We start from the raw sequence: 26,998 nt of genomic DNA, 5'->3' as shown, positions 1-26,998 counted from the left end.
GACCAGGCCAGCTCAGGTTGGCACGCTGTGAGTCATTTGCAGTAATTTTGGGAGATGAGGTGACCGTTTTGTTGGCGTTGAGTCATGAAAGTCGTTTTCTGCTTTATGTTTTGTCTGACTTCATTACGATTTTAATCGATCGCTGACCGTTACCAACGCGTGCGTGGAGCTGCTCGAGTTCGAGCTTCGTCTCATACTTACAGTATTTGTACTGTTGCTTTTTTTTTTTTTTTAGAAATAAAATCCCCTTTTCAGACTTTCTCTGGTGCTCTCTTGTCCTTGACCGCTTAGTTCATCGCATAAACAAACAGAAGATTCACAGAAGGGGAAATGACAAGAGAAATAAATGGTCTTCTTTAAAATACACAGGAAATCTGATCAAACAAAACAAAAAAGAAAACAGTGAAGCAGAAGTAATAGCAAAAATGTTATTACTCAGTTCCAGATAAATGCAGCTAACACTGGGATTCCCTTTACTTATCAGGCAGGCTCCATATGTTTCCCGGAGAAATGAGGGAAATATATGGAGTTGACAATAATCAAGTGTGTAAGCTAACGATACGCTACATTCAACAGCTCCTCTATGCAGATGTAAAGAATTAAACACGCCTCATAGCATGAGCATGTCACATCATTAATCTGTTCAACTTTTTTAACTATCATGCAAGAACCAGATAATCTCTTCCACTCCACCAAAAACTTCAAGGTTTGGCTTTATCCATTTAATATTTACATAAAGTTCTTCCTAAAATAAATTATTACAGTATGAACTGTTTGCCTGGAAATGCCTTTGAAGTTGTATAGTTGCTCAATCAAATTAAAGGTATTTTCTGAAGTCATTACAACAGAATATTAGGGCCATACTATATTAAGTCATGAATAAAGTCGCACGAGAATAAAGTTGTAATATTATGTATTTCATTCTTCTATGACTTTATCCTCGTATACAAGTACTATAAGAAAAAGTAACGTTACTGAGCCAAGATGTCGCCTTCTACCCTGAGGTAGAGTTGAGAAACTGCAATACAAAAAGTAAAATTTCAAGAGCGAATCTGAAGATATCGTATCGATCTTACTACCTGCTAATATGGATCCGATACCGTCTCAGTATCGATGTTTTGAATTGATTCGCAACAGAAAGAATACTTCCATAGCACATGTACAAATATTAAATATTTGGAGAAAAAAAATTGTCTTTGCACAGCCTAAAAACAAATATGTAGCAGTTTATAACAACTGCAAACAAAGTAAGATTTTTGGAGAGCCGAATATATGTAAATATGTTACACCCCAATGCAAAACTGAATGTGAAAAAATAACATTCAAAATGTAAATATAACTTTTAAGATTACTCGTATAATCTGGATATGGAAACCTAGATGAATAACAAGTTGGATCATAAAAGCTTAATTTATGGGTGTGAATATCATAAGAATGAGCCGAACCAGAAGGTCCGACCACGGTAACTTGTTGGACCTGTATCCTGAAGCAAGTTTATTCAAACATGCCCATAACTTTACATCCCTTTTATTCTTTTCTCCACACAAATATCATCATAATTAGATCCTGTGACATTTTGAAATATATGGGAAGCATTTCTGGGGAGTAATTATATACAGTTTGTCCTTATGTGAGGAAAGCTGTGGGGAATAAACAGCCTGCGACTCATATTCTTTACTGAACTGATGAAGTGGGTCTGATGTACTGCAATAAACTCTCTGACATTTTAAATTGCGCAAATGTCAAGATGATACCTAAGTTGACTGCTTGTGTGATTGTGTGTCTGTCTGTTTGCGCTTTAGGTGTGTACCGTGTGGAGAGATTTCGTATTTCTCGCTCTCGTCGAGAGGCTGTCTCCACTCGCTGAGCGACGGCGTTTGCGTTTTGTTTGCTCTTTTTGCAGAGCTGAGCCGCTCACTTCGCCGTCACCGTCCACACGTTGGGATCGGATCTGACGGACAATGGCTGTTGCCCCACATTTGGCTCCCGCCGTCAGAACGCAACTTTTCCTGCCAAACCCATTTGCTCCAGCCGCCAGCGCTCTCCACTGTTGCCTTGGTAACAAAAACTTGTGGTGGCTTTTGTTTAGTGAAAGTGAAGTAATTGATGCATTATATGCTAATCAAAAACAACAGTGCAGGTAGGATGATGTGAATGTTCACCCAGTTGGCATACCAATCAGATGCAGATGCGTGTGTTGGGGTGTGTGTGTGTGTGTGTGTGTGTGTGTGTGTGTGTGTGTGTGTGTGTGTGTGTGTGTGTTTGCCAGGCAGACCTTTGATGATAGATGTCAGACGGAGCTCTGCTGATGGATACGTCTTCTTCCTGCTCAGCAGACCAGCAAAGACACACTCGATGGAATATTAAAATTATTATATCAAGAAAATGAAAAACGCAAGAGCTTCAAAAGAGTGAAAGAATCTCAAGATGAACAAGCAAGGACTGGTGAGAAAGGTCTCATTTTGTCAGGCTTCTTTTGTCACGAGTTGTTCCTTATGGAGGTAACTGAAAAATGTTCATTTTGATCCTTCTTCTAAAAATGGTCGTGGAAAATGCAGTGTGAATGCTGTGAGCTGAATTTCCGGGTGAGAATTGCAGAAAGATTTGAAGTCAACTGCAGAAGACGTGCAAAAATGTAGGAAACGAGCAGAAGCAGCAGAAGAAAAAGCAAAAGTCAACAAAACACCTATACAACTGTTGAAGACGAGTGAAAACTTTCAGTCAAAGACTATTAGAAACATTGCTTTCAATGCTAAACTGTAAGACAAAATGAGCTAAGAAGCTAAAACTAACTGACTTTCTAATGTGAGCTAGCATATAGGCTATTGCTAGCAAGTTGACCTACAGTGCATACCCCATGCAGTGTGAAAAAAAACTAAGTAAAAGCTAAAATTAGCTAAAAAGGTAACGCTAGCTAAAATACCAATGCTAGCATCTAGACTAGCATTAGCATGTTGACCAGGATCATACTTCCTGCAGTGTGACAGATGTAAAAGCTAAAAATGAGATAAGAAACTAAAACTAGTTTCTTATCTAGAAACTAAATAACATGCTAATGTCCGCTAGCATATAGGCTATCACTTGCATGTTGACCTACAGTAAAATACCCCCATGCAGTGTGAAAAAACAATGTAAAAGCTAAAATTAGCAAAAAAGTTACCCCTAGCTGAAATACCAATGCCAGCATCGAGGCTAGCACTAGCATGTTGACCTACAGAAACAAGCTCCATGAAGAGTGAAAAATATGGATGTAAAAACTAAAACTAGCTAAATGCTAAAGCTAACTAAAGCAGTATTGACAGCCTTAGTGTTTGTGTCAGGTTCCCTGCTAGCTGGTTGCTCTCAAAGTCCGCTCATTTTACTGAATCTTTTACAGTTCCCTCCACAGGTATTGGCACATGTTGGCAAAGCTTGAAGAGATATTTATCATTTATCTCAATAAAATGATCCATCCTTTAATTTGACTAGATTAGTCTGGTGGGATAAAATGTGGTTGAGAAAAACATAGCAAAATTACCATTTCCACATTTACTGGCATCTCAGGCCACGTCTACAGAATAAATAATTTCTGGAAACTTTTAGGTAAACCAGCTTTAAACAATGTAATTTGAATGCTTTTTCTTACTATTATTAATCTTGCACTGATAAGTAGGTTATTTTGCGTTAATTAATATTTAGGAATGTAACCGATTCATAGCAGACTTGATTTAGTGGCTGTTTTTTTAAAATCATATTCTTAGATATTTTTAGTTTCATGTTGATTTGTTTGGCTTTTAATAAGTACTATTCCTGAGAAAATATAAAAATCTCCTTATGTCTCTTTAAGTGTATTAACTTAAAGAGACTGTATTAACAGTCGGAGCTAAAACAATTTATCCTTTCATGATGTTCTCTGTTAATTGCAGACTAACTGGTTTATGGAAATTAAAGTGAGTTGCCAAAAATACTTAAATGATTCCCTTGAAACATTTAATTATGATTCAAGATGAAAAAATGTTGCTAATTATGAAAAATTAGCAACATTTTTGCATCTTGAATCATGACAAAAAAACTGCTAAACAAATATATTAACAATTTACCAAAGCTGAACAGATGAACAGAATTTAGTATTTTCACAAATATTTTGAGCATTTATTGGACTATTTCATGGACACATGTTCCAGCAGATTACAAATTCGAACTTACCCATTACATCATGGGTCTCAAACTCAATTTACCCGGGGGCGCTGGAGGTAGAGTCTGGGTGAGGCTGGGCCGCATTCACACACACGGTCTCCTCAGCCGAACCTTTCTGATTGCCTATTACCATATTTGGCCGTAGTCAGGCGCTGTAACAGCCGTAATTGTGCAGTGTCTCTTTAAGATACTCTAGTATTGCTAATGATGTCTGAAGTATGCGCCACGGCTTCTCTGTAGAGAGCGTGGGAGAAACGTGCTAGGCGGACATGTTAGCTCCCTAACTTTATAGTAATGTTACGGGTTGTTTGGACGCTGCTCAATTTTCATGTCTGATAATATAGCAGCCGTTCAACCGGGCTTTGTAAGGTTGGTGAAGAGCGTATTTATTAAAGGACAACACTGGGGAATTCCCAGTACCAGTGTGGTTGTGAGTTTTTGACCGTCCTGACGAATCTGCCGCCTCCTCTCCTCCCTTAAACCCAACCCAAGCGTTACAGCGCCTAACCTTAATTACGTTACACTGATCAGCAACTTCCGGGTCTAGACTGGATGCTGAAGCACGTGAAGCGGAGCGGCCGCTGAAATTGCGCATGTACCGCATGCAAATAATGACAAATAGAAAATGCAAATAGGCCCGGCCGATGTCCCGCCCCCGAGAGCAATATACTCCACCGTGATTGGTAAGTTCGTTCAGCTCCGCACACAACACTGAAAAGTGCCAATTATATCAAACTCGCAGGCAGCACTAACATTAAACTTTCATATTAAGGCGGGGGCACAAACTATCGTCCCGAGGGCCGCAGTTGGCCCGCGGGCCGCGAGTTTGAGACCCCTGCATTACATTTTTTCACTATAGTCTTTGTTAACGCTGTGAAGGCCACTAAAAAATTCTACATTGATTATTCCAGTGTTAAAAATGCATTGATGGATTATTGTCTTTATTTTTTAACATGATGTAGAAATAACTAATGATTTCTTTATTTCTGAAACTCGTCGTCTCTCATAGTAAAATCTGCAACAAGCAATAAAAGCACTCCTCTGATCCCGATGAATAATTTGCTCTGAAGCTCGCCGAGCCCCTAATAGGAAATACTGTCACTCTGAAGCAGCTATCACATATAAATGATTCCCTTTTATGTCACGAACATGAATGATGGCTTCAATTGTGAAATGAAAAGTTTTCTTTCCTGGTGTTTCTGTTTGTCTTTTTCCCAAAAGGCGGCGTTTTAATGAGCGTGGCGCCGTACGAAGGGAGGCATGACACAGTAGCAATAATTTGGGCTTCTCGCAGTTGACGAAAAACGGAGTAAAAACTGAAGTGCAGTAAATTATTTAGTGCAGGGGCCGTAGCAAAGATCTGACAAGTTGCTCATTTAGAAAGATTAACAGATGTGCCACATCACTCTGTTGTCAGTCTCCGCCGAGCTAAAGAAGCATGAATAAATTGGGTTTCATATCTCCAGTGGGAACCATTCTTCATGACGGTCTTCTTCTCCTGTCTTCCCTTTGCAGAGCGTCTAAAAATAAGAAGAAGGGGAGGGAAACGGAGATACATTTGTTATCTACAGCCATAAGGGCCATTGTGCTGCATTTTCTCTTTTTCTTTCTCCTTATCTCACTCATTCAAATTCTGCTCCGGCAGCAACTTCTGAATCTATCCAACTAACAGGAGGAGGAAACGATTTCGTAAAAAGTTTCTTGCCGAGACTAAAGTGCGGCCACAGGTTTGAACAAACGCTGACGCCCGTCTCGCGACCAAGGCGGCGACTTTTGCCTGAACTTTTCCAGAGGAGCTCTCAGACCCGGTGTAGACACTTTCGTTCCTGACGCAACCTCAGATATTGAACGTTTCCCTGTTTTTGTCACGTCACGACCACAGTGGGACGATTTCCTGCCCCAGGTGGAGGAGTTTAAGTAGACCTCAAGGTCTTGTGGCGCATTCCTTTTGTCGTCGAAAGTGGGAAATTCCAAATTCCCAGTCGGAAACATCAACTGGAATGCGACTACCCCCAGTTACGACTTGAAAGGCCGACTTGGCATTTCGAAATGGCCGCTCCTCACGACAACCGCGGTGAGCTGTGGTGGAAGCATATTTATTTTATAAGACGTACACGGAAGAGTGTGTTGAAGCAGCTAGACTTCTGAAGTTAAAGGACTCAATTTGAGGTCTCCTGGCCTAGTCCAAGTTCAGATTTTTGGACGTTGTACTTGCTGTCTCCATCTGCTTTGACATGTAGTACAAAGAACAAAGAAAAAAATCTGTCCAAACCGGCTGGAAACGTAAACCCAAAAGACTGTAGAGTGGTTCTCTTAGGTGCATGGATATAAATTCACAAAACACGTTTCAGATTTTTATTTGTAAAATGTCTCTTTTTTAAAAGAAAAGAAAAACGTTTATATATATTTTCAGTTTCACAAAGGAACAAAGCACTTCACTTCGCCACCTGTTACTTTGTTCGTCTTTTTCCAGGCTTTTGCTTCTTCTCTGCTGTTGTGAAAGAATGTCGTGTTCAAAGAAGCTGTTGTTTTGTTTACTGGCACGACAGAGCCGAGAATGACTGACAGACAACTTTGATCATTTCTTTGTCCGCTGTCTCAGAGGGAAAAAAGCGAACCGTGGAGAGTGATTCACCTCAACAGCCGCTCTCTGCCTCTGCTGCTGGAGGGAGACATTAGGCCTCTTTTACAATTCTACGGCCTTCTGGGGAAGAAAGAGCCCAACATGACTCATTTGATGTGCCAAGTTTGCCAAATGAGAGTCAAGTAGTCGTTATGTTAGCCAAAGATGAAGGAGACAGGTCAAAAAAACGAATGTCCAACAGCGGGAACAAGAACTACCAAGCAAGCATGTTCAGTTCCAGCCAGAAACAACAGGAACGCCGTATTCATTTGGCACATTTATTGCATTATTTTATTGAATCCACGCTCGGGTAACATGATATACATTCAGGCTGGAATGTAAACGTTTATCACCACCGATACTTGGAGAAAATCTCCTTCATAAGTAGCAGAAAAATTAGACAAGTAGCAGCCAATATGCTTCTGGCATGAATATTGCTGGATAAATGATTATTCCTAACAGAAAATATTAAGAAATGTTTTCTGGTAGCAACCCAAGCTAAAACCAGCTTTGATAAATGTTTTGGATCATTGATCTGTTGGGTTCTTTTTCAATATTTCAACCATGTAATCGTTAATTTGACTTGAAGTCTGAGGAATTCCTCCTTCCTCATCCCTGTTGGAACGCCTCACTTTGACGTTACCATTTTTTTGTCCAACCTTAAAACTTTTCAGCCACTGACTCAGTTTAAATAACCCCTACAATCATTTCTAATGAGATGAGTTGTCTGTCGGCTGCAGAGGGTGTGCGGTTTTGTTTAGACGAAATATCCGTTGGAGATTAAACAATTAATCGCGATGAATCGATTATTGAGACAATCGTCAACTCATTCATCAGTTGTTAACTGGAGAGTACAGGCTCAAAAGAACAACATATCCAGAGCAGTAATTAAGACAAAACTGTACGAAATATACGTACGACTTGTCTTTAAATCTTCCCGTGTGGTATAGCTTTAGCTTCACCCGGTTCAAATACTGTAATTAAAAAAAATCTCCTTTTGCTATAAATTATTAATCGAAGGACTAAACAGATTAGCCCTACACTCTGTTGACGCTAAGTCAAGCAGAAAGGCCTGAACTTTTCACATGCTGATGTTAGAAGCTTTTTGTAGCTGCAGATACATCCGTTGCTTCACATGAAAGAACGGTGCGCTATTTCATTTTCATTTTAGGCAATAAAATCTTTTATTGTCATGTTTTAAAAAGAAAAGCAAACTAAATTATTTGGGGGTTTTTTTGCATCTTTTAATGCATTACTAATATTGTATTTAAAAAATTGTTAAAAATCTGCAGAGTGTGCCAATGTTTCTATCCAATTAATCATCAGAATAATCTGTAACTAAAGCAAACATTAGTTGCAGCCCTAATGTCAAGCGAAGATGTACGTCTTTGAAGGTGTATGTAAAATTCTGACCCAGTGTGGAACATAGAAGATCCAAGATGAATTCAGGTGTTAGTTTTAACGTCTGCTTCACTACTTTATTGTATGACTGAGATGAACTACCAATTCCTGGAGATATTTTCTCTGGACACCTTTGGTATCCGCTCCAGTTTTTAACTACGAGTAGAGACGGAGAAATCATCTTTCATTCCCAAACTATGGCGGTTCAATGGAGTCATGTTGGGGTGTTGCTCAGAAAGTCACAATCTCAGCCAGGCAGTAGTATTTTTTTTTTAATCCAGTGGAGATCACAACATTATTTACAGAAAGTCAAATACTTGTTGAGAGATTTCAGTCTGGACCAAAGCGATTTATCAATAAGCCAAAATATTTCATCAGCGGAGCCGCTGGGCTGTAAACATTTCTTAAGCAGCGCTCCCTGAAGAGTAACTCGAAATGCTATGAAAGCACAACAGCACTAAAGCCCTCGCTCTTAGCTGCAGTGGGGCATCAATAATCATCACTCCACATTAAGATCCGAGGTAGACCCGCCGTTTGTTGCACGGGCTTAAAAATGTGCCATTTGCCCCAATGGGAACGATTCACCCAATTTGTTTTCTACCCTCTTGTCAGCCCCTGTGAACGTCGTCGTCACAGATCTGTATCCCGCTCGCGCAAGCAGATGCCTCAAAGTCTCATTTGTGGTTTAATTCAAACTGTAATTCGGCAAGCGGCGTAATCCCTTTGACACGAAATGTCAAGGAGACGCGGCGTGCCAGACACGTTGTATGATGGAAGACGACGACAGGGGTTGAATGAAAACGGGCTTCTCACTCCGACCCAAGTGCAAATTGACTGAAATTTTAAGTTAATGAGCAATTATCCCGCCAATTTACCTCTACTGATGTCTGTTGTCTTACTGATTTGCAAATTAATCCTGGCTTTTTTTTCTTTCTTTTTTTTACTGATTTAATTCATCTTAAAGATGACACGTGTCTTTATTTTCCCGCCTTTTTATCATGGACACCGTGAGTCGTGTAAAATGCTTTCTCTCTATATTTATATTTCTTGTTTTCCAGATGCAGCATTTTCTAGGAAACAACTCATATATTCCTGAATGCTCTGTGGACGTACACGGAGCTTTCAGTGTACATGCACATGCTAGTTACTCCAGCGAAGGAGTAACCAGTCCGGCTCCTTCGCTGGGTTGGCAGTTTTGGCGGGTCTGAATCGCTGCCAACAAAAAAGTCCGGCTCATCTCCAAGACAGGAACAAAATATGCGTCCAGTTTTTGGCTTTTCCTTGCCCTCTTTTTTTCCATCCTTTTCACTTTGCCGCTCCATGGAGCTCCACTCATGTTAACCGTAGAAATGCTCCAGCTAGTTTGCCATCTGTTGCCTAGTGACTGATGATGACGCTGGTGGACGGCTGGTGACAAGCTTTACCCAGAATACACTTGGAGACAATATGGAGGATCCGCTTGTAATTTTGTATGTCATAAAGTTAAATGTAAATAAAGCCAGTCATGTAGCACAACCTTTTATTTAATATTTTACACCCACTATGTCACTAAAATCAGTCGGTCTTGTAAATATTTTAGCAACCATGAGTCAACAATGACTGGGACACCATACTATATAATCATACTCAACAGGAGAGGGCCCGCCTTCAGACGTGATAAAAGGAAGTCATATTCTGTCTCTCATCCGGGCCAAACCTCCCAAACGCTCCGCCCCTGCGCAGACTCGTTACCATAGCGACTGACAACAACGCCACTAATGTATCAGGATTCAGCAACCAAAACAAAGCACTCAATAATCGCACATAAACATAAAGCCTAAAAACTAGGGATCGATCGGCACACCTCTACTAAAAAAAGTAACACTGTAACGGACTGAATGTTCTGTTCTTTGTGTGGGAAATGCTTAATAAGTGATAATAGATTAGATACAACCGCTATTAGCTAATCTGACAGTGGTGGTTGTTGAGCTAATTTAAACACCTGCTCTGTTGTTGATTTCTCAGAGTTTTTGTGTGGGTCACCTTGTTTTATATTGTTACTGAACCGAAACACACAGAATTCCACATCACATCTACACGTTATGGTTATCAAAGTCAAGCTAGCACAACTGAATTACTTTCCTCTCCCTCGCTATTTTTTTCTTAGTTAAAACCTTTTTCTGACCTTATCTATTTGTTGTAGTGGTGACTATTAGTAGCAAAGCACTGCGTCCCTTTTTCTTTTATATATCACACATACATTTTAAATGTATGCGTGATACCAATGGTATTCATCCATTGGTATCACGCATACATTTAAGATAACTCAACAGCTAAAACCAATGGTAGTCATCATTGGTGAGCAGCTTTTTGCCCTCCACCAAGTACCTCTTGCATGTGTGTCGTCAACCTGCAAGGGGACTTCATCCAGCAGGAAACAAAGAAAAAAGTTTTCCGATGGATTCCAGGTCCATCTTGGTTCTGGGGACCCCTACACTCCTGGATTCCCGTCCTTCAATCAGACCCTGTTTCCCCCAACGAAGTCAGCTGGCCTCCCAAAAACCCCGGGCCCAGACCCTCACTGCCAGCTCGGCTGCAACGTTTACTTACAAATACATGTACCATGAATAGATGGTACAGCTCCTCCTGAAAGCTCCGTGGACGTACACAAGCAGCCATACTCCGCCGTAATCAAAACACGCCTAGCGCCGTTTGCTACGTTTATTTATTCATTCATAAATGCAGATGCGACTGGGATGCATTTCTGCCTTTCAAATCAGCTGCGCTGCACTCAGCTTGAACCGGCAACTTGTAGTCTGGCCTTCCTTTTGACTGCACATGAAAGACCGGCGTTGCAACTGTAATGACTTAACAGAATGTGTTCACAAAGAAAAAAAATAAATAAAAAAACATCTAAAAATAAAATGAATTATTTAGCCTCTCAGTCCAGAACCTCTTTTTAAGTTCAGCTGAGGATTCACACACACATGCAGCTTTGATGATTGGGCTCGACGCTCGTCTCTCTGAACGCCGGGGTTAATGGAAGCTTCTGTTTGCTTTGTGTTGGTCTCTTGAAAGAGAATTAAGGATTGATGTGTGTGAATGTGGATATTTTACATTAGCTGGTGAATCCAGTGTCTGGAAAAGGTTCATCGCATTTTGTCCCTTCACAGCCACGACTATTTTATTAGAATGTATGCAACAGACCGACACAAGCAAATGTGTAATTTTCAAGTGGAAGGATAATAACACGGTTTTGGAAGACATGGTGGGGGCACAAGTAAATCCTGGTGGCCCGCCAGGCTTATAATGCACTGGGGGAAACCCTGGGTGTAAGCATCTTTCAACAGCGAAAACGTATGTAGCTGAACTATTCACCTGAAGAAACATCAAGCTGAATGTAAGCATTGCTGGTACTGGAGGACATTCAGCTAAAGTCCAAATCCAGCTGCCTGGATCACTCAACCAGTCCAAAGGGTCGCATAGTGCTTAAAATGCAACAACCCACTGAGACTGTTGTGACATGTCCTTCAGTTGCATTCAAGTACATCTTGTAAACTGGATCGTCTAAATATCCAAATAGAAAAATGTCTTTTGAGTCTTTTTATTATTATTATTATTCCTTACAAACAACACTGAAAAGGTGTTGGGGTTGCAATGTGACATAATGTGAATGTGTTTGAAAATATTTGCACGTAGCTGTTGATCTGCAGGCATTTTCCGAAACACTAGAAGCAAAGTGTCTTAAAAACGGAATACATGGACGTAAAATGAGTTGAAACACATTTAAGCGGAAGATACATTTCAGCACAGCCGTGCTCCGTTATGAGAAATCTTGTGAATCAGAAAAATGTACAGTTTAAAATCCCCCTCATCTCTCCACCTGCAGCTCACCACTTGTAAAGTGTATTATCTGCACATAACACGCTGGATTATTCAGCAGTTTTTATTTTATTTTTTGTAATGAAACTGCTGGACCGTCCGCCTCTGATGGAGCCGTAAAAGAAGATTAATAAAAATCACCCGAGCAGAGGTGTGGGCTCTTCTTAACAGTCACGGATGAGACAATGAACGTGCAAGATTGTATACAACACACGAAGCGTTGATTCAGACTAAATCACCCGCTTCCGTTCAAGTTACGCCATTATATCAATGCTGCCGTTTGCACAACACATCATAGCACAATAAAGAGAAATAAAACCCGCAATAAAATTTCACTAGCCACGAAAATTCAACAGGGTACTCTGGAGATGGAGATTTTTTTATTTTTATTTTTTGTATTTATGCAACAGATTGCTCCTTCTGCTGATTCAAGTATTATTTTGTTTTGTTGGGGGGTTTTTCTCCCCCTCTCAGTTGATCGTGCTGAAAGCTGATCCACGTCTGGGTACTTGACTGAAGCGCCTACACAGCCGAACAGCTATTCTCACTCACAACAAGCTGTGATCTAATTTCAACTTTTAGCTACAGAGGAACTTACAGAAATGACAGCATCCCAGCTGTAAGGGACGTGACATCAAACAGGCTCTGCAACACATGCGCAGAGGACGCGAGGTTGTACTTATAGCAGAGTTTTGGTTGAGCTTGACAGCAACATTGTGTCCAGGAAACCTCAAAGAAGTCAGCTGTTCTGTTTTGTTGTTGTTGTTTAAATTAACCAATACTGCCCTCTGGTGGTTGAAATTGGAACAAGGAAAACAACAGCATCCAAAAGTTTGCACCTGTCAGACTAGAGATCATTTCCATGAGTAAAATAATTAACGTCGAAGTTTCATTTGAAAGTGAATTATTATTTATTATTATTATTATTACTATAAAACATACATTTACATTTTCTTTTTTCCAGAATGTTTTTTTGTCCATCGTGCAATTACAGTAAAACTGTGGTTGTAATGTCACAAAATGTAAAAAAAAAATAAAAAAGTTCACAGGTTTTTAATATTCCATAATAAATACAATTAATTTCCCACTTACATTATTAGCTTCAATAAAAATAAGATCAAATTTAGTTTTATACATTTTACACATAGGAAATCAATGGGAACTTGTTTCCAAATGTTGCCGTTATGATGTCACTTCCTGTTTTCCCATCCTTTGTTGGTGCACTGGTTTCTTGTTTAAACTGAAAGCCCCAGTTTTGACAGGATGGTGACTTCAGAAAAATACCACTAACTACATACATAGTGTGTGTGTGTGTGTGTGTCTGTCTGTCCTCAGTTTCTGCCACATTGAGCAACAGGGCTAAGGGCGTTACCTTGGGAACCAGCCAGAGCAGCGGAGGGAATGTTCCTAATAGAGAGCAGTGATGATTACTGACTGGAAAGAACTGAAGGTCACAAGTGACGGCACTGCTGAGAGTCTGAAGACTCTGATTTTCTTAAAGATAACTTCAACTTACCGAGGCGTGGCGCAGCATCTGCAGCCTGATGACACATTCTGTACCTTTTATTACGCAGCAGGGCAGCGAAGACAAAAAGATATACCGTACAGCGCCGTGATGGTTCACTTCATCCAAGAAATTGCAATGTCAGACGAAGTTAAGCTGAACAAATACAAAAACAGTTCTCAAAAGATGATTTCATTTATTAAGGGGGAAATATGGACAGCATTTCAGAATAAAGAAAAACATACTGAGAGTTGAGCGAGGTGTAAATAGTATGATGATCTGTTGTTTTTTTGTTTTGTTGTTGTTTTTTTTGGCTGCTTAGGGATCAGAAACCAAGAATTCTGCTGTGCAGCACAAAATCCTAAAACTACACCTGGACAACAGCTCCTTCACAAACTTTTTCTTCCTTGGTGCAAAGAGGACCGCTACCTTAGGTCCTTCCTCCCAGAGACTACCTTCAGAACCATCACTCCTCCTAACAAGCTCCACAACTGTTTACATCGCTGTGATTATTTGCTCTTTTTCCATTTCTTGTAAATAGTTGGTTGTTGTTTATAAAGGCGCAATATTGTGCAAAATGAACATTTTTGAGCATTACATCGTGCTTTTACGTTATTCTCTCATCAGAAACAGACCTGGAGCGTTGCCTTGATCCCTTCATGCGTGTTTGAGAAATGCTTTAATCTCCCATGGCAACCATTCAGCTGTGCGAAACGCCCGGGTGGACCTAGCCCCGCCTTCGAGGACGGCTCTCCTCCTCTGAGCTGCAGTTTCTAAGCTTCTGAGCTGGTAAAAATGTTGTTAAGAGGGTTAAGAGGGGAGCCATATAATAGAGGAGGAGTTACAGAAAGAGCAGGAGTTTTTAAAGAGACAGGCACAACTTCAAGGTGTTAAATTACAAATTCCTTCTAGGTCACATCTGATATGTACAGCATTCTTATAAAAACTGAAGGCAACATAGTTACTTCACTGTGCTACTGCCCTTTTAATGCTCCACTATGAATGCACATTTGGCACACTTTTTTTTAAATGACCCTACTCAGTTGTAGAGTGCAATGTTGAATTGAATAACTGTGCAGTATTGTTTTCTTATGTTGTAAAGTCTCTTTTTTTGTCTGTTTTGTGAATTTTCCCATTGTGTGACAATAAAGGATATTTCTGCACTATTCCACAAGAAAATTCAAAGCCATTCATTTCTGACCTTGAGCTGTTTAGGTTATGCTGTGGGACATGGTCCAAAGTACACTAGCAGGTCAAACAGAGGTTTTGGAGTAAATCTGTCCAGTCTGGACTTAAAGCCGAAATGTTGCAGCATGACACTAAGCAGACTATTTATGATAGAAGCCCCCCAACTCTGCTTGAATGTAAGTTTTCTGGAAAGAGTCAACCAAAGTTTCTCAGAAATTAAGTAAAAGACTAAGTTAATGGTAGGATTGGGGAGCGATTGCTTTTTCACTTCAGGCCAGGCCGAGTTATGTTTTTCTTTTGCAAATGAAATGATCATTTGAAAAGTTTAACAAAAATAAAAAGAAAAGAGAAACGCAGAAAGAACTCTTCGAAGTGGCACACATGTCTTAGCATTCAAACTGTTCAGTGTAGAAAAATATTTCTCAGGTCACTTAGTGCTACACTTGAAAGCAAAGGAAGTCTGAGCTTTTGATGGTTTCATCTGTCACAAAAAGCTCCTGTGTCAGAGGGACCTCCGTCTGCTGCGACGATAGTTCCTCTCCCAGCAGAGAGCGACGGGGCTGGGGGAGGCATGTGGTGAGGCAGCGTGGGAGCTGCGGGAGACCCGGTCCACCCTGTAGGAGATGGAGGTGTAAAACACGGGGTTGCTATGGCCGCCCGTGTGTTCCTGCTGCAGGTCAGAGCTGCTGCCGCACACCGCCAGCCCACGGCACCACCAGCAGCAGATCAGATCCCCGAGTCTGTTGGGTTTGGGAAGCTCGGAATGCTCCGGTTCGATGAGTCTGAGGTCGTCTGAATTAGAGGAGACCAGACTCACGCAGCTGCCGCCATCCTCCTCCTCCACCGGAAGAGTGAACCGGCCGCTTCCTCCGTCCGCAGCATCCGACTCGTCCTCCTCCTTCAAAAGTTGCTCGTCCTCCCGCTCGGCGGTCCTCGCGTCAGAGCTCACGGTGAGAAATCTCAACACCACCAGGTTGAGGAAAGCTCCCGTGACCGTCAGTCCGACCAGAATGTACGCGAAGCAAAAAGCCACGTAGGGCGGCCGCCTCTGCAGGGCGTCCGTCTTCTTCAGGGCGACCAAGTCCCCGAAGCCGATGGTGGTGAGCGTGACGAAGCAGTAGTAGTAGGCGTTGAAGAAGGTCCAGTCCTCGAAGTGCGAGAAGGCGGCGGCCCCGACGCACAGGGTGCCGACGCAGGACAGCAGCCCCACCAGCACCATGTTCCCCATGGAGACCTCGGTCTCCCTGAGGCCCAGGCCCCGCTTGGCTCTGCGCAGGAGGCAGCGGACCAGCGTGTTGAACCTGAGTGAAGTTGGCCCCCCCACCTTCTTCAAATTAGACGAAATTGGTGTCAATCAACTCGGCTACGTTTGTGCTGGTTTGTGCAGCAAAAATTTTCGTTTGTGCCGCTATCATTTTAAAGATATAAAGAAATGTTTTTAGAGGTCATCAAAGGTCAACCAGCCCCCCACCTTCTTCAAATCAGACGAAATGGGTGTCAATCAACTCGGCTACGTTTGTGCTGGTTTGTGCAGCAAAAATTTTTGTTTGTGCTGCTTCGGTTTTGAAGATATTAAGGAAAGGGTAAAGGTCAAAAGGTCAACCAGCCCCCCCACCTTCTTCAAATCAGACGAAATGGGTGTCAATCAACTCGGCTACGTTTGTGCTGGTTTGTGCAGCAAAAATTTTTGTTTGTGCTGCTTCGGTTTTGAAGATATTAAGGAAAGGGTAAAGGTCAAAAGGTCAACCAGCCCCCCCACCTTCTTCAAATCAGACGAAATGGGTGTCAATCAACTCGGCTACATTTGTGCTGGATTGTGCAGCAAAGATTTTCATTTGTGCAGCTATCATTTTAAAGATATTAAGAGGGCTGGTTGACCTTTGATGACCTCTAAAACATTTCTTAATATCTTTAAAATGATAGCAGCACAAATGAAAATCTTTGCTGCACAAACCAGCACAAACGTAGCCGAGTTGATTGACACCCATTTCGTCTGATTTGAAGAAGGTGGGGGGCTGGTTGACCTTTGATGACCTCTAAAAACATTTCTTTATATCTTTAAAATGATAGCGGCACAAACGAAAATTTTTGCTGCACAAACCAGCACAAACGTAGCCGAGTTGATTGACACCAATTTTGTCTAATTTGAAGAAGGTGGGGGGGCCAACTTCACTCAGGTGCGTGTTGATCCTCTCCCCCAGGCTCTGGAACATGACCAGAGTCAGAGGGATTCCCAGGACCGCGTAGAACATGCAGAAGGTCTTGCCGGCGTCGGTGCGAGGAACGACGTGGCCGTAACCTGAAACGTCACAAAGGCACTGCGGGTTAAGCACTTACGGCCGCGGGTGCTGACGGTGATATAGCGAGGGGCTCAAGATCGGATTCCAATGATTAATCCAGTCTCTGGTTTCTGTTGCTTCACATCCATCGTGGCATCCAATTTCCATCCATTTTAAAGCGATATTCCTACATTTCTGACAGGCAGGTTTTGCAGCGCTGGTAACATAACAAATAAATACAGAAAATTTGTTGCTTAAAAAAAAGGACCGTAAGTTATGGTCCAATCACTTTTGGCATCAATAAAGATTAATCCGCTAAATCTCGACTGAATGTGGCTTGAAAGTTTTTTATTTTACAAAGTTTAAAAGTATATTCTTGAAAGCATGTTTCTTTTTTTTTTATTATTTAATTTGTTCATTCGTTGAAGTTCTTTGTTTCTTGTTTGGGTTTTAAAGCGGTTTCGTCGACGTGAAGGTAGATTATTTCTTTTCGTTATTTGATTAATGAGTTATTTTTCAGCTATTAAATGCTTGACTGAGCTTTCGTGTAGTTTATTACTGGTTGCAGTAAAAGCACAAAAAAAAACTGCTATGTGCCTCAGAAAACTTTAGCTAATATAAAAAGAGATTTTTTTTATTTTTATTTTTTTATGTAGCCTACCGCCACTGTTTCACAGAAACTTTTGCAACAAATCGTGCGCCTCAAAACAAAAGTCATGTTGTCGTGTTCACCGGCCGCAGAGACGTAAAGAACCGGAACCGCGTTCTTACCTATCGTGGTGACGACCGTGATGGCGAAGTAAAAAGAGCCGGAGAACTTCCACTGCCTGCCGCCGCGGTGCGGCTCCGACTGCAGGACGACTCTCTCCACCTCCCGGTAGTCCTCCTCCAGGAAGCCGTACTTTCTCTTCAGCTCGCCCAGTTTCTGCTCCAGGGCCTTCTTCCGGGAGCTCTCGCTCTCCGTCTCCAGCGCGTCGAACACGGCGGCTCCGACGAGCAGGTAGAAAACAACGGAGAGGATGAGGAAGAGAGTCCTGACGTTTTGCGCCTTCATCGTGCTGCTGCTGCTGAGGATGATGGTGCTCAGAGGGAGAGCTCCATCCTGCAGGGTTCAAGTGCTGGGGGGGGGGGGGATTAAGAGCAGGCACTGCAAACTGTGAAACTTGCTCCAACAGCAGGTGGAGAGGGCAGGCAGACAGACAACCACCTCTGAGCTTCACAGGATGCTTGTCTGGCCTACTATCATCATTCACTGAGCCTCTTCAGGAACACTGATGTGTGCCGCGGTTGTCTTCCCATTTACACTAAGAAAAGAAAATAAAACATTGGATAAATGGATTAGACTGTTTTATTTGTTAAATTTGTAAATATATATATATTTTAAATCTATAGTGTAGGTGGTGTCATAAAAGCCGAAGACTGACACTACAGACAATGTATTGTAAAAGTATTTACACACCTTGGATTTTTAAAAATTTTTTACTTTTTGTTACATACGAGTCGCAGATTTTGTGGGATTTTATGAACACAAAATAGCGCATAACTCTGAATTACTGGGGAAATGAAGACACAGTGTCACCATCTGTACTTTACGTTTACATTTACGCTCCTAATTTGTTGTTTATATCTCCCCATTTTGTATTTTCCCCTCGTGTTAGTTCATTTATTCACATTGTTTGTGCTTTGCACTCGTTTCCTCTGTGTTTCTCATTATGTCAGTGTGAGGTTTTATTTTTTAGTTCTCTCCTTTGTAAGCAAGTGTCACAGACATTAAAATAACAAAGTCAGTCATAAAGGCGCAAACACAAAAACAAGCACATCAAAACCGACGAACCATGTATTAGTATTAGTCATGTTTATCTGTCATCTTTCTCTCAGCCTGCCACTCTGCTCCCCTTCCCAGCTGCATCTACTCACCGGTCATTAGCTCTTCTAGAGCATTTGTCACTTCTCCCCTCTGCTGTGTTATGGAATCTCCTAAAGTGAGCGGCTGCTGATGTGAAAACATCATTTCATATCAGAGATTAGCTTACTTTAACCACTGCGAACATTCACCAGTTTGTTAAGCAGAGGAATGCTAACCCCACACCCCCCCAAAAAAGAAGAAGAAAATATTGTTTTCTCTACTCATGAAAACCAGACAGAGATGGTTTATTCCTCTTTGCGCAGCAATGCGTGCACACATTTCAGAGCACGAGTGCGGCCGTTAATCAGTGACCCTGCCTTGAGGGATCTTAAATACACAAGTGTCAAAGTGTCTGTGTGTGTGTTGTGTCTGTCTGCCTCGCAGAGCTGCAGCTGGAGCGGCTGCCCTTTCTGGGCAGCTTTGGCCCTCCTCATGAAGCACTCATGTGGGACGGTTGCCTCCGCTTTCAGCCAAAGTGCTGCCACTGAGCGACGAGGCACAGAGGCTGGTGGCACAACGATGACCTTTCTCAAGCGCACTTAGCCACGGAGCGATCCAGGATTCCTAATGTCGGGAATCCAGCACACAGGGCCAAGTGTGTGGACATCAGGAGAAACCATGGGGGCTTCTCGGCTGCTCCAAGTGTTGGGAGTTTTCCTCTGCGCCATGCTAATAAGACACACAGAAATAAGTGCCGTAGGTCCATCCTGCAAGTTCTTCCACTTGTACCGTCTTTGTCTATTTTAGGAAAACAGTCCAATCGGGTAAAAGTTCCTATGAGCTGGTAGGTTTCCTGATGTGACTCAGTTTTTAAGCATACCTCATCAGTTTTCAATAGGTTCAAAGTTCAGGCCATTCAAGAAAGTTTATGCTAGCCTTCCTTATCCATGTGTGTTTGAAATCATTGTCCTGTTGGGAAACCAAACTGTTTATAGATCTCAACTCAATTGTCGGAACAATGTAAAAGTATTTGCCTCTTGTTAGACTATTTGCTCTCACACTTAATTTTACCGATTGTCAGACAAAAATAACGTTATGGTTATCAAAGTTATCAAATAAGAAGGATAAAAAATAACTTCAACAGCAACATGAAGCAGGCTAAAAGGTCTCAAAAAGCAACACAATCTAAAGAAATAGATGAGAAGCAGTCGCTGACATCGGTTTGATCCGTCCAGAAAGGGTTACAAAGAGACAATAACCGCTAACGGAGAGAAACAGATTTGTGGTGAACCCTCGAGCAGCCGGCCAACCAAATTTCTCTAAGAGCACTTCAACGATTTATCCCGCAGGTCACCGAAGCAGGACAACACCTGAAGCACCGCAGGCCTCACTTGCTTCTGGTCGGTGTTAACGATTCAACGACTAAACAGAATCTGCGTTTTCATTACAAACAAAAGCAAAACTTTGTCAGTTTTCTAGGCTAATGTCAAAAAAACAGAATTTCGCAATTGCGGTGATTACATTAAATAAGAGACGTAATTAAAGTCACATGTCAATAAGCTTGTTCCCGGGATAAGTGATTTAAAAAAACTTACCGCCCCATCATCCTCCAATCACTTCCTGTCAACTTCTTCTTCGTGGTTTGCGCCAGTGGCAACATCCGGTTGCTGATCGTTTGACTAGTTTGAAAAAAAACAAACAAGTGCTACCAATGCAGTTTTGCGAAATAAACCAGCTCCAATATGGCCAAATGGCCACCTTATCCAAAGCTTTTTATCAAAAAACTTTTTTTTTCTTAATTGGCACATTTCGGTTATGCAAATTTATTTTCCAAATGTCAAATTGTACAACGGAAGCACAGCTAGAGACACCAAAATGGCATCCAGGGGAGAGTTTCAAGGCCAACCAGGTGCTGACCAAACTAAAACAGACACGTTTTTATTTCACATTTCCAAAAACATGCCGAAGTAAACCAACTTCAAATGTGTTTTGGTACAAATCTAGCACAGAGGCTCTCTGAGGCAGAAGTGTGAAAACTGCAGCTCCGAGGAGGAGCTACGCCTTGAAGGCGGGGCTAGGTCCACCCAGGCGTTTTTGCACAGCTGAATCGTTGCCGTGGGAGATTACAAGAGTTCTTAAACATGCATGAAAGACTCAAAGTAACACTCTAGGTATGTTTTTGATGTGGGATTAACATTATGACGTCATGTAAAGCTCAAATCAATAATTCTGCCCCTCTAAAACAAAAATCCCACATTAAAGTTGTGGTGTTTTTTGTTTGTTTTTTTTACCCAGAGGTAGCCAGGTGATTTTTGATCTGCATAGCTGAAGCTATAACCACAAAGAGCCTGCAGCTGTATTGATGAAGCGATGACGCTGCGTTATCTGGTATCTCTCTGCTCCGCGGCAGAGTTCGACCAGCCCTTTATCTTCCACAGGAAGACATTAAGAGCAGGATGTTCACTGACTGAAGCCTCCACGCTCTTCCCTCCGTGTGCCATTTTTTATGGGAAATGAGGCAGCGAGGCCTACTGTGAACATGATGCTATCTTGACATAGATAGCACCTGGGGACAGCGCGCGAGATAAGACAGGCGGTAATGAGGATCATAAAGCATGTGGAGGCTAAATATCTTTGTCTCGTAGATAAAGCTGCGGCACGATGGTGTAAAAAGTGTGCATTGGCTTTGCAGGTAAATTTCTCTTCGATGCAAAAGTTAGCGTCACTTGGGTTTTCTTAAGTGACAGTGGACTGCCCGTATCTTATGAAACAGCAAATAGTCATCATGACATTTTATCAAAACAATCTCCAAAATGGGGTCATTTTGTGCAAATGGGTGCTAAGAGTTTTGCCTACTTAATTCATTAGAATTGTTAGATGCCTGGTATCAATTTATAGCTAGTGCTCATTAAGTAAACTAACTGTATTATAATTCATTAGAAGACCGTACTTCAAATAAATGTTTTAATATAGCTTGGTATTCGCGAGGGTGAGCTGTTTTGGAGGTTAACTAATTGATGGATAGGGATTTACAATCAATACAAAATCAAGTAGGAGATTATTCAACTGAATACTCTAGCTTTGTAATATATATATATATATATATATATATATATATATATATATATATATATATGTATAATACTTCACCAGACAGTGTTATATTTCTAGCATATTTCTTTTTTTTTGTGAAAGCACAACTAAACTTTGAGTTTCTATTTAGTTCTCTTTTGGAGACAAACCGGTGCTGATTTTCTTTTAGGCCTTGGCCCTGAGTATCCCTAGTGAATTAGCTGATTTCGATTTGGAGATGATTCGTGTCACATGCACATGGAGGGACAATCATGATTCTTTGTTGCTTGAAAAGGGATATTACGCAAGAACATACATCATTTCTGCTGTGATTCTAGTCAGCAGTCCTCGTCAGACGCTCACTGCCCACCTAAAATTAAAATCTTAAGACTTTACACATTTTGATAGTAAATATTCTAATTCAATTAGATGGACCTGGGAAACATTTTAATGTCTAAAAACCTTTTGCAATTCGACAAAAAACCAACTGGACTTTTAAGTAATTTAATTTGTCACACTAAGTGAAGCCATGCCACACACACGACGGGTTCATTTGTGGGAGTTGTTAGAAAGTTCAGTTTCGATTTCTGCAAAGTGAACTGTGGGAGAAAGTGAAACCGATGTGCTGCCGGCTGGCATGGAGAGCTTGTCAAACATGTACCGTCGCGCTCGACGCAAGGTCTCCAACTTTTTCGACCTGTGTTGTGTTTTCCTCAGGTGGTTATTTCAACCTCTGCCTCCACTGTGGTCCTGGATTTTGCGGATACCGGGTATCGAGTTCCTCTGCAGACGAGCTCGATTGTGGTGCGCAAGAGTCCAAAACTTCGCCGCGTTGACTTGGCGAGGCAGCAGAAATGAGCCGAGTGAGAGCAACCAGTCGAGGAGCAGGTATTCTTCGGATGAGGAGGAGGGGAGCAGGGGGGCTCCCTACAGTAGGGCTCCAAACTGCGAGGCCCCCGAAACACTGAACAAGCCTCCAGAGGTTAAGGTAGAGGGTGAGTTCACCGGAAATGAATATCGAGTCGACGAAACGGATGATTTCTACTGCGAATATGATTCAACTTGGGAACATGAGCCTGAGAATGAGGGGCCCCCAAGAAGGAAGGCCTACCAGACTAGAAGGAACAGAGCTGTGAGTTTAACTTGTCTACAACTTTATTTATTATGCAGCTCCTTTCAGCTGCAGTGTCACGTCAGGTCTTTTGCTCTGCGTTCATTTCCTGCACTCATAAAAACAAACTGCTCGACTCAACCTACTGAAGGTGCTGGAACAGTTCGCAAGCATTTTGTTACTGTAGATTTTAATGTACGTTTTTGATGGGAAGATATTATAAAACACTTTAATAAATATTTTAAGAGGTGTCTAAAAGAATGAGTTCAGTTGAACTAGTCACACAGAAATCTTGTTTAACATTCCTGATTTTAGGCCTTATAAATTACTTTGCATGCCCAAATCTAATTTTTATTCCTGTACTTTTATTTATAAATGTTTGCTGTGTGGTTTGTCTGAGGAATCGGGGCGTGATTATTGTTTTGGAGCCACAATTTGTATCAATAAAATAAAGGGACACAGTTTTTACCATTGTGCTGAGGAAAAGAAATCTACAAAGATTGAACCAAAAGAATTTAAAAAAAATGAATGTGTCATTATTCAGCCATGTAGATGTTCAGTAATAAAGCTGGTATTTTTGTTATAATTTATTTTTAATCGGGTGTCAAAAAAATCTTAAACGTAACTGAAATTCAGAGAAATCTTAAATTTATCACTCAGCTCATTTTTCTCAAGGCTTCGTCCTCCAGTGATTATTTATGTAAATAAGGCATAAATATCTTTAGAAATAGTACCGAGCATTTTAAATCTTATCTAGCAAGGTCAAAGGTCAAGCTTGGCCCTGACAACCGCCGCTAAGATGCGTAGATAAGAAGCTAGTTTGACGTTAGCATTAGATTGTCGTTCCAGCATGTTTTCCTTGGTCTTATAGCCGTTTTTAACTTTTGCTAAATTTATATTCGTTTATTTCACAATTCATAAAAAATATGTCCTTCTTACTACTCTTTGTGGAAATCTTTAGAATATATGAGGCTAACTGCTGACTAAACCATCATTTAAGTTAAATTATAACCACTTAATAATTTGATACAATTTATTTGCTACTGAGCAGCATTATATTATAACATGCCTGATTTTAAAAATACCAAATAACTTTAACAGTTAATATGTAACACTCTAAAAAATTTTTTTTACAGCGATTATGTATTTTTGTTCTATACGGAGAGCTGAGCCAAGTGTTAATTCAATGACATGACTGTGTTTTCTTCTGCAGTACAAGTTCATCAGGTTTGAAAATGCTGCAAAAGACATGCAGAACTACAGGCATGACTACCCAGTGAGTGTAACACGCACAAAGCCACAGTAGAAGATTGTTGTACTTCTACAATTAGCTCCAACTTATTTTTCCCCCACAGAACCTTCACCGGACACGACGCTATGAGGAAGAAAATGTACGTAACACGCCTTCACCTGTTTTAAAAGTGACTCCTTTTTCTTTTCTTTTTTTTTTGTGAAAAAGCATTCCAAAACAAAATGTGTCTTTCCTGAATAGGATGAAAACCCCAATCTGAGCTTCTACCTCGGGAAAACACCATCTTTACCAGACGGTAGGCCTCCACTAACACCTGATGTGGCTGTTGAAGTGATTTCTTAATTGTTGAGTTGTGTCAGTAGTGAAACCAAAAGTGTGTTTAGTCAAAGACAATTCATGGTTTAACAAGGAGGCCAATTACTTTTTCACACTGGTCTGGATATTTTCTCATGATAAATGAAATATTTATGTGACCATTTTTAAAGCTTATATAAAAACTGATTTCTGTTTGCTAACCTTAGTGTTTGTTATCAGGGATCTACATTGGTCAGTTCCACAATGACTGGAAAGGAAAGTATGCCAAACTGGAGCGTACACACAGCTATATTCAGTGGTAAGATACTATATGATGTAAAGATTGGAAGGAAAACCTGAAATTCCATTTTGTAATTAAATTTGTCTTCGAAAGGCTGTTTCCTCTGCAGGAACCCGGGGTAAACTATGAAGCAAAAACACTAACAAAGCAGGAAATTCAGGTAATGATTAATAAAATATACTATTTGAACAAACGTGTCACACAGGTTTTCACATAGTTTTTGCATTTCATTCAGGATTTTCTTGGTAATACAACTGCAAGGGAGAATCTGCTGAAGTCTTACAAGCTCATGTTGGATTTTTATGGCATTAAGTTAGAAAATGAGGAAACAGGAAAGGTAGCGAGAGCAGAGCACTGGACTGACAGGTTCCAGAATCTAAACAAGTGAGCAATTTACGCATTTGACCAAAAACAAAAATCTATGTATTTTAGCTACAATTTCATCCAAATTTTAATCCTTTGACCTTTTTTTTTTTAGTCACACACACAACAACTTGCGCATCACCCGCATCCTGAAGTGCCTGGGAACTCTTGGTTACCGTCACTACCAAGTCCCTCTGGTTCGGTTCTTCCTGGAAGAGACTCTGGTCAAACATGAACTTCAGGAGGTCAAAGACAGCGCCCTGAGCTACTTCGTGTTTGCTGTTCTCGATAAGCAAGAACGCAGGAAGCTTCTCAAGTTCGCCTACTATCACTATGACCACGACGACGACAGAGAACCGTTTGTGTGGTGCCCGAAGAAAATCCAGGACGCATGGTCAAGAGCTCGGCAGCAACAGGACCAGTTTAATTGAGAAGGGAATGGCTGGCACTAAGAAAAAAAATGTAATGCACAACCTGTTAAAGCACTTGTTGAAAAGATTTATGTCTGTGAAGTATTGGAGTTTAGAGTTTATTAATCTTCACTGTAAAGTGAAGATTGAGTTGAAGGCAGTTTTTGTTGATGTTTAACACCTATTACTCATGTTTGCAGTTTTTCCAGTTGTTTACTTATTCTTACTGCCCTTATGCACTGAATGTGTGTTTTGCACTAAGTGGCTTCAATAACTCAGACAAATAAAGTACTTTACAGTAGTTAAGCAAAAAGGTGGGCATAAACTGGATTTTTAAAAAAAAATATATATCTATCGTTTCTTGGTTTAATTTTCAGAATTGAAATGTCTACAGTACTTGAATCGTAATTCACGCCTTTTCTTCATTAAAACAATAAAACTGCTCCATAACCCGAGTCATTTGAATTGAAATCCAGGACCGTAGTGAAAAAACGTGCAGTGTTTCTGCACGTTTTTCTGATGATGTATGCTTTGCTTTAGTTAGGGACTCCATGAATCTTTCCTTCATGGAACAATGGCAAGAAATGAGCTTTAAAAACAAAAAAAGCAAACCTACAAGATGTCGTGTTTAAAGTTGGTAGAGGACACAGCAAGTAGGATGTTGCTTCCATCATATTTGAGATAAGATAAAGCTGGGGTCACAAATATAAATGTCTGAGTGTTTAGACACTCTTGAGAACATAACCCACGTATATCAAAAATACAAATGAGAATTGTATTCTATTTTGTAAACGACAAAACAGGACTCCAATAAAGTCCTGTTACGATTTTATTAAATCACTTTCTAATTCAATAAAAATGTTTGTACACTCAAGGAGTCGAGGTCACAAGGCTCTTACACATTTGTTTTGTGGGTCAAAAGCTAGGAAGTTTAGTAACCACTGATCTGAGGGTCTGTTTGCTTTCAATATGGCTCCTCGTGAGCTAGTCAGTAACACATGACACTACTCTCCAGTTTTTGGATCATAAAAGGGTTATTTCAATCATTACAGATGCTGCATGTTGATAAAAAAAAACCCATAAAAAGCAGGATTTTATGACTACACTGTTCCTCTAAAAACATTTGCTATATCTGTTGCATCGTACCTTTAGCCGTCTCTTTCTAGCACCCAGTTGTTCACATAAACTCAAGAGTAAATTCAAACACTTTTCTTGAATCACTTGAAAATTGTAGCTTTTAACAAGTTAAGAATTAGTTTTGTTACCTAAATCTGGTACATAAATGCTAAACAACTGCACTTTGCACACCGCCATGTG

General features: G+C 40.8%; 2 protein-coding genes across 2 annotated transcripts; one reads left to right on the top strand and one right to left on the bottom strand.

The window, feature by feature from the left end:
- Positions 1-13,741: 13,741 nt before the first annotated feature.
- Positions 13,742-20,153, bottom strand: LOC114134965 (potassium channel subfamily K member 15-like). The gene is made up of 3 exons (XM_028001867.1): positions 17,804-20,153; positions 16,935-17,052; positions 13,742-16,054 (listed from the first exon to the last, which is right to left on the bottom strand). Exons 1-3 carry the CDS (start codon positions 18,084-18,086, stop codon positions 15,256-15,258), a joined length of 1,200 nt encoding a protein of 399 aa, XP_027857668.1. The 5' UTR covers positions 18,087-20,153; the 3' UTR covers positions 13,742-15,255.
- Positions 20,154-22,276: 2,123 nt separating this feature from the next.
- Positions 22,277-26,131, top strand: LOC114136278 (opioid growth factor receptor-like). Its single transcript, XM_028004178.1, has 8 exons — positions 22,277-23,082; positions 24,275-24,337; positions 24,417-24,452; positions 24,554-24,608; positions 24,848-24,926; positions 25,002-25,068; positions 25,144-25,292; positions 25,387-26,131. Exons 1-8 carry the CDS (start codon positions 22,588-22,590, stop codon positions 25,700-25,702), a joined length of 1,260 nt encoding a protein of 419 aa, XP_027859979.1. The 5' UTR covers positions 22,277-22,587; the 3' UTR covers positions 25,703-26,131.
- Positions 26,132-26,998: the final 867 nt, after the last annotated feature.

This window comes from Xiphophorus couchianus, chromosome 20 (assembly GCF_001444195.1).
Source record: "Xiphophorus couchianus chromosome 20, X_couchianus-1.0, whole genome shotgun sequence".
In the NCBI taxonomy this organism is placed as follows: Eukaryota; Metazoa; Chordata; class Actinopteri; order Cyprinodontiformes; family Poeciliidae; genus Xiphophorus; species Xiphophorus couchianus.
The sequence above is the reverse complement of the archived record's forward strand: the minus strand, read 5'-3'. Positions and strand labels throughout refer to the sequence as shown.

What these genes read in the sequence shown, in the direction of transcription:
- LOC114134965 (XM_028001867.1), bottom strand. Translation starts at nt 18,086, where the DNA reads ATGAAGGCGCAAAACGTCAGGACTCTCTTCCTCATCCTCTCCGTTGTT. An exon ending in CACGGTCGTCACCACGATAG is followed by an intron (nt 17,053 to 17,803) that starts GTAAGAACGCGG and finishes GTGACGTTTCAG; the next exon opens with GTTACGGCCACGTCGTTCCT. An exon ending in CTGGGGGAGAGGATCAACAC is followed by an intron (nt 16,055 to 16,934) that starts GCACCTGAGTGA and finishes AACTTCACTCAG; the next exon opens with GTTCAACACGCTGGTCCGCT.
- LOC114136278 (XM_028004178.1), top strand. Translation starts at nt 22,588, where the DNA reads ATGGAGAGCTTGTCAAACATGTACCGTCGCGCTCGACGCAAGGTCTCC. An exon ending in ACTACAGGCATGACTACCCA is followed by an intron (nt 24,338 to 24,416) that starts GTGAGTGTAACA and finishes TTTCCCCCACAG; the next exon opens with AACCTTCACCGGACACGACG. An exon ending in TAACAAAGCAGGAAATTCAG is followed by an intron (nt 25,069 to 25,143) that starts GTAATGATTAAT and finishes CATTTCATTCAG; the next exon opens with GATTTTCTTGGTAATACAAC.